This window comes from Delphinapterus leucas, chromosome 14, assembly GCF_059928025.1.
Source record: "Delphinapterus leucas isolate spDelLeu-1000000601 "Yukka" chromosome 14, BTC_Dleu_Yukka2, whole genome shotgun sequence".
In the NCBI taxonomy this organism is placed as follows: Eukaryota; Metazoa; Chordata; class Mammalia; order Artiodactyla; family Monodontidae; genus Delphinapterus; species Delphinapterus leucas.
Window position 1 is genome coordinate 12,031,573 of NC_143142.1, and position 14,915 is coordinate 12,046,487.

A 14,915-nucleotide genomic window follows, 5' to 3' on the forward strand; every position below is an offset into this window, starting at 1 on the left:
GGCAGGCGGATTCTTAACCACTGTGCCACCAGGGAAGCCCCATTTCAGAAAGTTTTGCTGGAACTGTCCATAGTCCCCAGGCACCAGGCCTAAGGGCCTCAAACACTAGGATATTCTGGGAAAAGAGGTGATGTTGTGTAGCGGTTAAGGATGGGCTGTGCAGCTGGGGAGATTTGAGGTTGAATCCCAGTTCTACCAATCACAGTTGTGTGGTCATAGCACCCTCTAAGCTGCGCTTTTCCAATGATACAACAGAGGGAAAAAGTATCTATTCACAGGGTTGTTTTGAGGAGGAAGTGAGAAGGTACACATAAGGGTTTAATATTGTGCCTTTCATAAAATAAGCACCGACACGTGGGTGGAAGCCTTCTAAAGCTTGGAACCCACCAGGCCCAGTCTTAGCTGTGGAATAAACAGGGTCTACCCACCAAAAATGGTAAAAAAAAAAAAAAACAAAACTGTATGTAAGTTTTCTAAAACAATTGGGGGTGGGGAGAGGGGGGCATTGGATGACGGCAGTCAGAGGGTACGATCTTGCACTTATAAGATAAATCAGTACTAGGGATGTGATGTACCACATGATAAATAGAACGAACGTTGCCGTATGTTATACATGAAAGTTGTTAGGAAAGTAAATCCTAACAGTTCTCATCACATGGAAAAAAATAGTTTTTTCTTTTTTTTATTAACTTTTATTGGAGTACAGTTGATTTCCAATGTTGTGTTCATTTCAGGTGTACAGCGAAGAGATTCAGTTCTGCATATACATATTTTCATTCGTTTTCAGATCCTTTTCGCATATAGGTGATCACAGAGTATTGAGTAGCGTTCCCTGAGCTGTATAGTAGGTCCTTGTTGGTTATCTGTCTTATATACAGTAGGGTGTGTGTGTCAATCCCAAACTCCTGATTTATCCCTCCTCCCAGCTTTTCCCCTTTGGTAACCATAAGTTTGTTTTTGATACCTGTAAGTCTGTTTCCGTTTTGTAAATAAGTTCATTTGTATCATTTTTTAAAATTAGATTCCACATATGAATGATATGATATTTGTCTTTGTCTGACTTCACTTAGTATAATTTCTAGTTGCATCCACGTTGCTGCAAATGGCATGATTTTCTTCTTTTTTATGGCTAAGTAATATTCCATTGTATACATGTACCACATCTTCTTTATCCATTCCTCGGTCAGTGGACATTTAGGTTGCTTCCATGTCCTGGCTATTGTAATAGCACTGCAGTGAACATTGAGATGCATGTATCTTTTTAAATTATAGTTTTCTCCAGATATGTGCCCAGGAGTAGGATTGCTAGATCATATGGTAGTTCTGTTTTTAGCTTTTTAAGGAACCTCCATACTGTTCTCTATAGCGGCTGTACCAATTTACATTCCCACAAACAGTGTAGGAGAGTTCCCTTTTCTCCACACCCTCTCCAGCATTTATTGTTTGTAGACTTTTTGATGATGGCCATTCTGACTGGTGTGAGGTGATACCTCACTGTAGTTTTGATTTGCATTTCTCTGATAATTAGTGATGTCGAGCATGTTTTCCTGTGCTTTAGGCTATCTTTATGACTTTTTTGGAGAAATGTCTACTTAGATCTTCTGCCCATTTTTTGATTGGGTTGTTTGTTTTTTGATATAAGAGCTGCATGAGCTGTTTGTATATTTTGGAGATTAATCAATCCCTTGTTGATTGCTTCGTTTGCAAACATTTTCTGCCATTCTGTGGGTTGTCTTTTTGTTTTGTTCATGGTTTTCTTTGCTGTGCAGAAGCTTTTAAGTTTAATTTGGTCTCATTTGTTTATTTTTGTTTTTATTTTCATTGCTCTAGGAGGTGAATCAAAGAAGTTATTGCTGCAATTTATGTCAGAGAGTGTTCTGCCTATGTTTTCCTCTAAGAGTTTTATAGTGTCTGGCCTTACATTTAGGTCATTAATCCATTTTTTAAAATTTATTTATTTGGCTGCATTGGGTCTTCGTTGCTGCGCGCAGGCTTTCTCTAGTTGCGGCGAGTGGGGGCTACTCTTTTTTGTGGGGCATGGGCTTCTCATTGCAGTGGCTTCTCTTGTTGCGGAGCACGGGCTCTAGGCACGCAAGCTCAGTAGTTGTGGCTCGCGGGCTCTAGAGCGCAGGCTCAGTAGCTGTGGCGCACGGGCTTAGTTGCTCCACAGCATGTGGGATCTTCCCAGACCAGGGCTCAAATCCGCATTGGCAGGCAGATTCTTAACCACTGCACCACCAGCGTAGTCCCCATTAATCCATTTTGTTTATTTTTGTGTATGATGTTAGTGTTCTAATTTCATTCTTCTACATGTAGCTGTCCAGTTTTCCCCAGCACCACTTATTGAAGAGACTGTCTTTTCTCCATTGTATATTCTTGCCTCCTTTGTCATAGATTCATTGACCATAGCTTTGTGGGTTTATTTCTGGGCTTTCTATCCTGTTCCATTTATCTATATTTCTGTTTTTGTGCCAGTACCATACTGCTTCAATTACTGTAGCTTTGTAGTATAGTCTGAAGTCAGGGAGCCTGATTCCTCCAGCTCCAATTTTCTTTCTCAGGATTGCTTTGGCTATTTGGGGTCTTTTGTATTTCCATACAAATTTAAAAAACCTTTTTGTTCTAGTTCTGTGAAAAACGCCATTGGTAACTTGATAGGGATTGCATTGAATCTGTAGATTGCCTTGGGTAGTATAGTCTTTTTGACAGTATTGATTCTTCCAGTTCAATAACGTGGTATATGTCTCCATCTGTTTGTGTCTTTTATTTCTTTCATCATATCTTATAGTTTCCTAAGTACAAGTCTTTTGCCTCCTTAGGTAGGTTTATTCCTAGGTGTTTTATTCTTTTTGCTGCGATGGTAAATGAGATTATTTCTTTGATTTCTCTTTCTGATCTTTCGTTGTTAGTGTATAGGAATGAAGAGATTTCTGTGTATTAATTTTGTATCCTACAACTTTACTGAATTCATTGATGAGCTCTAGTAGTCTCCTGGTAGCACCTTTAGGATCTTCTGTGTATAGTGTCATGTCATCTGCAAACAGTGACAGTTTTACTTCTTTTCCAATTTGGGTTCCTTTTGTTTCTTCTTCTTCTCTGTTTGCCATGGCTAGAATTTCCAAAACTGTGTTGCATATAAGTGGTGACATTGGACATCCTTGTCTTGTTCCTGATCTTAGAGGGAATACTTCCAGCTTTTCACCATTGAGAATGATGTTAGCTGTGGGTTTGTCATATGTGGCCTTTATTATTTTGAGGTAAGTTCTCTCTTTACTCACATTCTGGAGAGTTTTGATCATAAATGGGTGTTGAATTTTGTCAAAAGCTTTTCCTGCATCTGTTGAGATGATTATATGGTTTCTATTCTTCAGTTTGTTACTGTGGTTTATCACACCAATTGATTTGCGTATATTGAAGAATCCTTGCATCCCTGGGATAACTCCCACTTGATCATGGTGTATGATCCTTTTAATGTATTGTTGGATTTGGTTTGCTAGTATTTTGTTTAGGATTTTTGCATCTATGTTGATCAGTTTTATTGGTCTGTAATTTTCTTTTTGTGTGTGGTATCTTTGTCTGGTTTTCATATCAGGGTGATGGTGGCCTCATAGAATGAGTTTGCAAGTGTTCCTTCCTCTGCAGTTTTTGGAAGAGTTTAAGAAGGATAGGTGTTAATAACTCTTCTCTAAATGTTCGATAGAATTCACCTGTGAAGCCATCTGGTCCTGGACTTTTGTTTGTTGGAAGTTTTTTAATCACTGTTTCAATTTCAGTACTTGTAATTGGTGTTCATATTTTCTATTTCTTCCTGGTTCAGTCTTGGAAGGTTGTACCTTTCTAAGAATTTGTCCATTTCTCCTAGGTTCTCCATTTTATTGACGTGTAGTTGTTTGTAGTAGTCTCTTATGATCCTTTATATTTCTGTGGTGTCTGTTTAACTTCTCCTTTTTTCATTTCGAATTTGATTGATTCGAGTCCTCTCCCTTTTTTTCTTGATGAGTCTGGCTAAAGGTTTATTACTTTTGTTTATCTTTACAAAGAACCAGCTTTTAGTTTCATTGATCTTTTCTGTTTTCTTCGTCTCTCTTTCATTTTTTTCTGCTCTGATCATTATGATTTCTTTCATTCTACTAACATTGGGTTCTGTTTGTTCTTCTTTCTCTTGTTGCTTTAGGTATAAGGTTAGGTTGTTTATTTGAGATTTTTCTTGTTTCCTGAGGTAAGATTGTATTGCTATAAACTTCCCTTTTAGAACTGCTTTTGCTGCATCCCATAGGTTTTGGATCATTGTGTTTTCGTTGTCATTTGCCTCTAGGTATTTTTTTTGGTTCCTCTTTGATTTCTTCAGTGATTTATTAAATTTTGCATATGAGATGATGGGCATTCACTAAACTTACTGTGGTCATCTTTTCACAGTGTATGTGACTCAAATCATTATGCGGTACACCTTAAACTTATACAGTGCTATACATCAATTATATCTCAATCAAACTGGAAGGAAGAAAATGAAACAATTGAGGTTATCTAAATACATTGCCCACAACAGCAATGATCAAAATTCTATTTCTTTTCCTTCCACTTCTCTTGCTTTACCAGATTCTCTGTACACTTCTTACTACGGGTCTCCCAAATCACTTCCGGCACCAGCCTGAACCACTTTCCCCCTTCCCTCCTCCTCTGTCTCTTTTAATGTGACATAGGAAGCCCCTTTTTCAGTGGGGAAAATGCCCATCTCCAGGAGTGGGAGGGGAGGAAGTCAGACAAGCAGGTACCATCTCTTTAATGAGCTGAGGAAAGAGAGAGTGACCTGGTTCACGTTTGTCCTGTCCCACGAGCTGTTATTAGTAGTAATTGTCTTATTGCTAAAGGGGCAGAGCTAATAATAATAACCCCAGAGCTGTGTTACCAGGAGGAATGGCAAACCCGTTCTCTGCTTCTTCACCCTGAGCTTCGTTTTGCCTTGGTAGGAGATGGCGAGAGGATGAATGGAACAGGAGGGTGAGGGTGAGACTCCAGCCTCCCTCCCATAGCTCCGAGTTCAAAGGTCAATGATGCCTTTCTCACTTTCTTTTTTTCTTTTTTTCTCCTACTTCTTAGTCTCGTCTGACCAGATCGAGCAGCTCCACCGGAGATTTAAGCACCTGAGTGGAGACCAGCCCACCATTCGGTAAGATCAGCAGCTGGGTTTGGGTGTCGGACAGGGCCATGACCTTTGGGGATGTCCCTTTCCATTTATCTCTTCCCCTGAGTGCTGGCTGGCTCTCCCAGAGCCCCTGGGTAGCCCCATTTCCTGAGACAAAGCTGTAGTTGTCGTAATGCTTTTGGTTCCTTCTAGACAAGATGTCCTCAGCCGGGAGGAAAAGAATCTCATCTGTTTCTACTGGGATCAGAAAATTATAACTGGAGTGAAAACAAGGGGTTGGGGACAAAGAGCTGGTCAGCCACCCCTACCTCACCTTGCCTTCCCTGGAACCCCAGACACACATGACAGGTCTGTTGAGTGCCAGGATCACTCCCAGCGCTGGGCACCCCAAAGATGATCAGTTGTGGTGCGGCTCAGTTCAGGGGCTTGAATGCTGTCACGAGGCCCCGGCTGTCGACCCCGCTTCCTCTGGTTGATAGTTCCAGCCTCAGATTTCTGTCAGGGAAAATCCATTTCACATTGTGTTATTTAATGTGAATCTTGTAGAAGTGGGTGGGTTACCTTTCTGTGAGGAGGAACGCCTTGGACTGTTTGCCGCCTTCTACGAGAGTGTGTTCAGTCTTCGGTGGTGATTGTTATTTAGAACTAAGTTAGTGAGAAGTCGTAGTCAATGAGTCGAGCACAAAGTTGATGAGGAAGCTTCGAGTTGAACTAAAGCAAGCAGTTTCCAATGTAAAATGAGTACTGTTCTACCACAAACTTTCTAACAGATGTAGTTTCCTAAAATAGACATTCAGAGTCTCAAGGTTACAGTCTTGGAACCTTAAAATAAACCTTTAAATGGTTCAGGGAAACATGTTTTTTTTCTTAGTAAATGGACTTAAAATTTAACTAAATTTTTATGGAAAGCAACATGTAAAAACTATCCACTTTCTCTCGTCTGTCTAAACAAAGGCATGTTGTTAACCCAGTGCGTTATATTCTCAGAGCATCCGTTTCCAAAGCTCAGAGTCTGGTGGGCTCAAGGTTCTGATGGCCTCTGGTCTCAATTTGATTATATCCAGGGCGGGAGTAAATTAAATCAGGACTGACTTCTTGAATTCTACACATCTCACTCGCTCAGCCCAGTGAAGAGCCCAGCAAAAGTTCCTCTGGCTTCTCGTTGGCTCTGATGGGCTCACCTGCCCAGCGCTGAGCCAATCACCGTAGCCAGGGGTTAGAAATGCAAATTGTTTTTTCCCAGAGCTGTGAGTGAGCGGGGCTGGGTCTTCTGCCAAGGGCAGGGGTGGAGGGTGGAGTGATTTCCAAGGGCTTCCTTGGACCAGGGGCTGAGGAATGGGTGCAGGTCTCAGGGGAGGTGACACATGTGCACCTGGATTTTGGAATATGGAAGTGTCAAGGGCAGCCTTCATTCCTTTAGAAATTCATGGGCACATGCTCTGTGCCAGGTGGGCAATATCTGTGCTGGCAGGCGGGACCACCACGCAGCTCGCAATTGGGGGTGTGTGAAAGCGGGGCCCCCTTTCTCAAGATAATTTTCCACCAAGCTGTGCCCCCAGCCCTGTCATAAGCTGCCTTGGGCTTCTCATTATTATGGGTCTGGGGTCCGTGGGTCTTGGCTTGGTGAGAGGTCTCAGGTTCAAATTCCACATGTGTTTTCAGACTTGGGGGAAGCAGAAGCAAAACCCAGACTTGGGAAACATATCATATTTGGATCATCCGTATCCCTGGCTGCGTGACTTTGGGTTAATTGTTCTGTTTCTCTGAGCCTGTCTCCTCCGTAAAGTGAATGTGGTCATTTGGGATTTGATTTAAGCATTAAAGATGAGCAGATGCAGGATGCTTCTGCTCTGAGCTGGGTTCCTTGGCATTTGGCAAACAGGACTGTCATTATTCGACCGTTGGTGAGGTCATGAGGACCCACCTTGAGATGTCCAAGCAGTGGCCGTTGATTATAGGGCTGGAGTGGAGGTGGGGAGCACAGGTGCTGTGTGAGCAGGAGGTGGCAGTGCTGGTGGAGGCCCCTCCCACTTTGAGATTCCAGCATCCGAGCCCTGACTGTGTCGCCCAGCGGCCCCTCATGGGCTTTTGCAAGGATGTACTGAAACTTTGAGCTCTACACTGGTTCTTTTTTTTTTTTAATGTTATTGAAGTATAGTTGATTTACAATGTTCTGTTAATTTCTGCTGTACAGCAAAGTGATTCAGTTGTACATATATATATTCTTTTTCATTATGGTTTATTACAGGGTATTGAATGTAGTTCCCTGTGCTATACAGTAGGACCTTGTTGTTTATCCATTATTTTTTTAATTGAAGTATAGTTGGTTTACAAAGTTGTGTTAATTTCTGCTGTATGGCAAAGTGACCCAATTATACACATATATACAGACTTTTTTTTTAAGTTATTTTCTGATCTTTTTAAAATTTTATTTTATTATTTGGTTGCACAGGAGGGATCCATAGTTGCGACCCACGGGCTCCTTAGCTGTGGCATGCGAACTCCTAGTTGCAGCATATATGTGGGATCTAGTTCCCTGACCAGGATCAGACCCGGGCCCCCTGCATTGGGATCGTGGAGTCTTAACCACTGCGCCACCAGGGAAGTCCCTACATTCTTATTCATATTCTTTTCCATTATGGTTTATCCAGGAGATTGGATATAGTTCCCTGTGCTATACAGTAGGATCTTGTTGTTTATCCATCCTGTATATACTAGTTTGCATCTGCTAACCCCAAACTCCCAATCCTTCCCTCTCCCTCGGCAACCACAAGTCTGTTCTCTATGTCTGTGAGTCAGTTTCTGTTTTGTAGATAGGTTCATTTGTGTCATATTTTAGATTCCACATATAAGTGATATTGTATGGTATTTGTCTTTCTCTTTCTGACTGACTTCACTTATTATGGTAATCTCTAGGTCCATCCATGTTGCTGCAAATGGCATCATTTCATTCTTTTATATGGCTGAGTAATATCCCAGTGTATATATGTACCACATCTTCTTTATCCATTCATCTGTTGATGGACATTTAGGTTGTTTCCATGTCTTGGCTATTGTGCACAGTGCTGCTATGAACATAGGGGTGTATGTATCTTTTTGAATTATAGTTTTGTCCAGGTACATGCCCAGTAGTGGGATTGCTGGATCATATCGTAATTCTGTTTTTAGTTTTCTGAGAAACCTCCATACTGTTTTCCATAGTGGCTGCACCCACTTACATTCCTGCCAACAGTGTAGGAGGGTTCCCTTTTCTCCACACCCTCTCCAGCATTTGTTGTTTGTATATTTTCTGATGATGCCCATTCTAACTGGTGTGAGGTGATACCTCATTGTACTTTTGATTTGCATTCTCTAATAATTAGTGATGTTGAGCAGCTTTTCATGTAACTACTAGCCATGTGTATGTCTGCTTTGGAGAAATGTCTATTTAGGTCTTCTGCCCATTTTTGGAGTGGGTTGTTTGTTTTTTTGTTGTTGAGTTGTATGAGCTGTTTGTATATTTTAAGATTAAGCCCTTGTCGGTCACATCATTTGCAAGTATTTTCTCCCATTCCGTAGGTTGTCTTTTCATTTTTTTTTAAATGGTTTTCTTTGCTGTGCAAAAGTTTGTAAGTTTGATTAGATCCTATTTGTTTATTTTTGTTTTATTTCTATTGCATTGGGAGACTGACCTAAGAAAACATTGGTATGGTTTATGTCAGAGAATGTTTCGCCTATGCTCTCTTCTAGTCTTATGGTGTCATGTCTTATGTTTAAGTCTTCAGGCCATTTTTTAGTTTATTTTTGTGCATGGTGTGAGGGTGTGTTCTAACTTCATTGATTTACATGCAGCTGTCCAACTTCTCCAGCACCACTTGCTGAAGAGACTTTTCCCCATTTTATATTCTTGCATCCTTTGTTGAAGATTAATTGACCATAGGCATGTGGGTTTATTTCTGATTCTCTGTTCTGTTGATCTGTTTGTCTGTTTTTGTATCAATACCAAACTGTTTTGATTACTGTAGCTTTGTAGTATTGTCTGAAGTCTGCGAGAGTTATGCCTCCTGGTTTTTTTTTTTCTCTCTCTCAGGATTGCTTTGGCAATTCTGTGTCTTTTATGGTTCCAAGTAAATTTTTGGATTATTCTAGTTCTGTGAAAAATGTCATGGGTAATTTGATAGGGATTACATTAAACCTGTAGATTGCTTTGGGTAGTATTGGTCTTTTAACAATATTAATTCTTCCACTCCAAGAGCATGGGCTATCTTTCCATTTCTTTGAATCTTCTTTAATTTCTTTTATTAATGTTTTATAGTTCTCAGCGTATAAGTCTTTCCACCTCCTTGGTCAGGTTTATTCCTAGGTTTTTTTTGTTTGTTTGTTGTTTTTGGTGTGATTTTAAAAGGTATTATTTTTTTACATTCCCTTTCTAATGATATTTCATTGTTAGTGTAAAGAAATGCAACTGATTTCTGAATGTTAATCTTGTATCCTGCTAGTTTGCTGAATTCACTTATCAGATCTACTAATTTTTGTGTGGCGTCCTTAGGGTTTTGTATATATAGTATCATGTCATCTGCATATAGTGACAGCTTTACCTCTTCCCTTCCAATCATTCTGTATATAATAGTTTACATCTGCTAATCCCAAACTCCCAATCCCTCCCTCTCCCAACCCCCTCCCCCTTGGCAACCACGAGTCTGTGCTCTATGTCTGTGTGTCTGTTTCTGTTTCGTAGATAGGTATATTTGTGTCATGTTTTAGATTCCACGTATAAGTGATATCATGTGGTATTTGTCTTTTTCTGACTTACTTCGCTTAATATGATAATCTCTAGGTCCACCCATGTTGCTGCAAATGGCATTATTTCATTCATTTTTATGGTTGAGTGGTATTCCATTGTGTATATGTTCTACATCTTCCTTATCCACTCATCGCTGATGGACATTTAGGCTGTTTCCATGTCTTGCTATTGTGAATAGTCTACACTGGTTCTTTCCCGGCATGAGTGTACGTGCAAATCACCCGGGTATCTTGCTAAAATGCAGGTTTTGATTCACAGGAACGTAGCGGGGCCTGGGACTCTGCATTTTTACCTGTCATGGGCAGTCTTGGTGAGGTGCCTAGAATCTGGGGATGGCACCCTGTTTGCCCTCCAGGCTTGGATAGGTGGTGCTATCCACCCCCAGGTGCTGAGAGGTCCATGTGCAGCCTCCTATTTCCCATGCCTCGCAGGTCAAGCCAGGACTTGGGAAGGTTTGGGCTGGTGACTGTGCCCGCCACCCTGCACCCCACTTACGTATCTCCTGCACACCCACCCCTGGGAGCACCATATGCATTGCCCTTTCCACCCCTGCCCTCAAGCAAGCCCTGATTATATCTACCTGGACCCAGGGAGCAGCCCTTGCTCCCGAGCCCTCAGGGGCTCCCCAGTGAATATCATGTCCGTGCCCTTTAGCTGGGGTCCACCAGGGTCTTCAGCTGCTGGGTTTTGCTTTGCTGAGGTCTCAGTGTGGACACCACCTCCTCCAAGACACCCTCCTGCCTCCTAACCCCCACAGATTCCTCCTGGGGGTGCCCCAGCCCAGAGTTGTAACTGCTCCCCTTCCAGCCACCCATCCCCTGCAACAGACTATCGGCCCCTTGCGGGGCAGGAACTGGGTCTGTTCGCCTGGCTCTAGTGCTGAGTCCAGGGCTTGTAACAGGGTGGATGCTCTAGGAGTAGTTGATTAATTGAATGAATGAATGAATGAGAGAGCAAAGGAGTGAGGAACAAGTGAGTGAGCATATTGACTAGAGGAGTTCTCTGTAATCCATCGAGCATGGTATAGATGAGACCTGTTGTTATTAATAGTCTTTCCCTCACAGGGTTTATATATTCCCGGTAGAAGAATTTATCTGGGGGCCCGGCACATGGGGACTGTTCACAGGTAGAAGCTATTGTTTCAGCATGTTTTGTGCTGCACAGCCTGTTACTTCCGCCTTATACAACCCCACAGGTAGTGGTAGGAACACCTGTTCTCCCCGTTGGACACATGTGAAGGTGAGGCTCGGGGAGGTCACGTACCTGGCTCCTGGTCACACAGTTCAGAAGTGGAGGAGCTGATTTGAACCCGGTGCTGAGATCCCTCTGTAAGGAAGCTGGGGGCATGGCTTTGACTTGCGAGTGTCCCGTGAGGGCCTCAGTCTCCCTGTTCTGCTCTCTGAGGGCCCTCCGCCCTTACCGTCCTGGGAGGGGGGTTATCATTCCCAACACCACAGCGCCTGCTGCAGTGGCTGCAGTCTCTGCTGGGCGGGTAGTGTCAGCTATACACAGTGATAGCCCAGCCCAGCGTGCAGGAAGGAGGTAACACCACTCGACTGCAGCGCTTATGCAAACAGGCCTGCAGGAAGGGCCCCTTCCCAGTGCCCTGGAACTGCATTGCCTAATTCTAGTCCACCCTCCAGGGCCTGGAGAAGGGCAATGGGGCAGTTTTTCCAGTCCTCCTAGGCTTCCCTGCACGTTCTCCCTGGGCAGAAGGGATGAGCGGCCCTGGACTGTGATCTGGTCCCCGTTCTGCAAAGGGTTTCCTGTGTGACCCCAGGCTGGGCCTTCAACCTCTCTGATCCCTGGGCATGTCCATGGGAACATCCAGGAGGCCCTGGGCCACGCTGGGGTTTTGGAGCATAGAAAAGAGCTTTGTTTCTTTAGTGTCAAGATTTGTGAAAGTCGTTGACTGGGGTCCCCTGAGCAAGGTCCCCAGTACCCCAGTCTGGGAGGGGTGTGGGATGTGGCCCCCTCTGCCCCCCTCCCTCTCAGAGAACAAAGGTGCCCGAGAGGTTACTAGGGTCCCATGGGGGGACTTTGGAATACTTCCAGTGCAGAAAGCCCCTTAAAAGTGACCATTTACACCTGCAGCATTTATACATAGACTAGTAGGACTTGTACGTTGTGTTTAAAAGTTTAATGAAGAATTGGGTTTCTGAATTTATTTATTTTATTTATTTATTTTTGGCTGCATTGGGTCTTCGTTGCTGCGCGTGGGCTTTCTCCAGTTGCGGCAAGCGGGAGCTACTCTTCGTTGTGGTGCGTGGGCGTCTCACTGCAGTGGCCTCTCTTGTTGCAGAGCACAGGCTCTAGGCACACGGGCTTCAGTAGTTGTGGCACACGGGCTCAGTAGTTGTTGCTCATGGGCTCTAGAGCACAGGCTCAGTAGTTGTGGTGCATGGGCTTAGTTGCTCCACGGCATGTGGGATCTTCCCGGACCAGGGCTCGAACCCGTGTCCCCTGCATTGGCAGGCGGATTCTTAACCACTGAGCCACCAGGGAAGCCCAGGTTTCTGAATTTATGACTTTAATAAGTTGAATATAGCTTTTCAAAAAATCCTATGGGGTAAAAATTGCGAAAATTGTTTTTAATTTTAACCCACCACTTCCTACCCATATCTGGTCCTATCCCCTCTTTTTCTGAAAAATCACATAAGGACATCCAGGGGTGAGTTTACCCTGAGGCTTTCAAAGCCAGTGCGTCAGGGCCCCACTCTGTATGGGTTCCTTACAAGCCCCAGCAACTGACTTTTTGAAGAATTCCTAATGCTGAATTCTTTTTCTTTAAGAGGGCCCCCCAGATTATATGTGTTTCTGGACCCCCCAAACCTGAATCCACCCTGATCACAAAGCACTCTGTTCTGAGGCCTCTTGATGAAAAATGCTTGTATAGAAAATGTTCATCTGACTCATTAATTGAGCACCTAATATGCAGAGACTTCTGTCCTCAAAAGCTTTTCTTCTAACAGGGAAGACCTTCCATAAATAAGCTTGTTAAACGATGCTGATTTTAGACAGTGAAGAAGATACAGTACTGGTTTCTTGCACTTTTTCTTTCTTTAATGGGGTCCCTTGAGCATCAAATGTTTTAAACAGCAGCCTTTGACTTCCTGATAGTGCCCTGGCAGGCTCTCCAACCCCCAGAAATAGATGCGATGGAATCCTTCAAATCTAGTGATGGGGCCCAGGAGGGTGCCTGATTAGATAGAGCTGCATTACAAAAATATTTTTAGTTGCATCGAGCCGCCACACGTGGCGTGATTCCCGGGATGATCGCAACCATAGATGTACACGGGGAAGAAAAAGGACGCAGCTGCCCACTGTCCAGCGCCACCAAAGTGCCGAGCAGCATTGTGATGGGCCAGATGTCAGCAAAAGTCCTGACTCCAGGACTTGTTTTGCATCCCTCGGCCGTGCCTCGCACGGCTTTATCCAGTGAGAGGTTAGCTGTTAGCTGTGTGGTCTTGAGGGTCTCGGTGTGAAGTTCACACCATTACCCCATTTGTCAGATGAAGAAACTGAGGCTAAGAAGGTTAAGGTCCCACAGCAGGGCTGGCTGTTGAAATAGCCAGAGCCCTGAACCACTGTGATCACATCGCTTTTCCCCAAGTGAGGTCACTTTTTAACCCAGTCGCTTTGTTTTTTAACCTGTCAAATAACTGAGGATTGACTTTTTCTTTTTTTAAGAAGTACTCACAACAGTGAAAGAACTGAGGCCCCACCTAGATGGTGAGGCTGTTTCACTGTCAGTATTTAACGTATTCCAGGAGTTTACCAGGACTCCCTTTAAAGCCTCAGCTAGGATGATACACATTCACTTAAAAAGAAAAACCCGCAGTTACTTGTAAAACTGCCCAGGAAACAGCAGGTGAGAGTGGCCCCGGGGCTCTCACACCTGCTCAGGGGACCGTGTGAGGTCAGATGTGAGAAGGGGACCCATGAAGGCATCAGCTTGGTGTGAAAGGGTGCCCAGGTGTCCCCCAGATCAGGAAGAAGCTCCCTAAATGGTCCTAGATTTAGGGCACTCACATAAAAAAAATTTTTTTAACAGATTCTTTTCCCAGGACTATTAATACTTGACTCAGTCCTTGCTTTACAAAAGCAGGTGTTAAGACCTTCCATGGCGGGTTCTAGTGCCGAGGAGACCGAATGAGAAGTGAGGCTCCCTCTGCCCCTCGTGGGGGGGCTTCTGTTCAGGTGTGTGCGTGTGAGTGTGAGCGAGGTAACTAGCATATAAGCCAGCTCGTTATATACAGTGACGAAGGAAACGGGGCAGAGAGGGTGCATCCCTTGGGACCACCACGTGGAGAAGGACTTTGGGACAGGTGGTCGCGAAGGCCCCTCTGAGGTGGCCGCCCTGAGGCTGAGAGTAGAATGGAGAGAAGGGGCCGGTGTGTGGAGGGAAGAGGGAAGGATCCTCCGGGCGGAGGTGGGACCGAGCTCCGTCAGTCCGAGTGACGAGAGGACGGGAGAGCTGGGGGCAGATCACGGAGGCCCGCCTTGGCCGTAGGAAGGACCCGAAATAAAAGACTCAGTGCTGGCTCAAAATACCACCTGGATATTAACTGTCTAATTTGTATCTCCGGCCGGGCCATCTCCTCTGAACTCCAGACTCACCTAGCCCCTGCCCGTCACCTTGATGTCCCAAAGGCATCTCGCGCTTAACGCGTCCCAGGGCAAACCCCCCCATCGCCTCCCATCCAGGCTGCCATCAGCTCTCACCTGGGTTAGTTATCGTAGCAGCCACACACCCCCAAGACCTCCTGCTCCGTTCTCCCTGCCCCGCCCTCGTATAGACCCACAGTGATGCATGGTGGGAGGAGACTCTGAAAATGGCACTTCTCTGCTAAGACTGTTCCATCTCGCCGAGGAGAAGAAAGTCAGGGCCGCCTGGTCAGTGCGTGTCCTGCAGATCCCTGTGCCCACCACCCCTCCGATCTCCTGACCATCTGCCTTTTACTCCTTCTGTTCCAGCCGCGTGGACTT

At 44.4% G+C, this 14,915-nt stretch overlaps 1 protein-coding gene across 2 annotated transcripts in view; it reads left to right on the top strand.

Annotated features, from left to right (window-relative positions):
- The window catches only part of TESC (tescalcin), a 63,265-nt gene that overhangs the window by 21,938 nt on the left and 26,412 nt on the right, over positions 1-14,915 (top strand). For both annotated transcript variants that reach the window (XM_089894509.1, XM_022597935.3), the window contains exon 2: positions 5,098-5,167. In XM_089894509.1, coding sequence (XP_089750635.1) covers positions 5,098-5,167 — 70 coding nt within the window. The remainder of the gene's footprint in view (positions 1-5,097; positions 5,168-14,915) is intronic.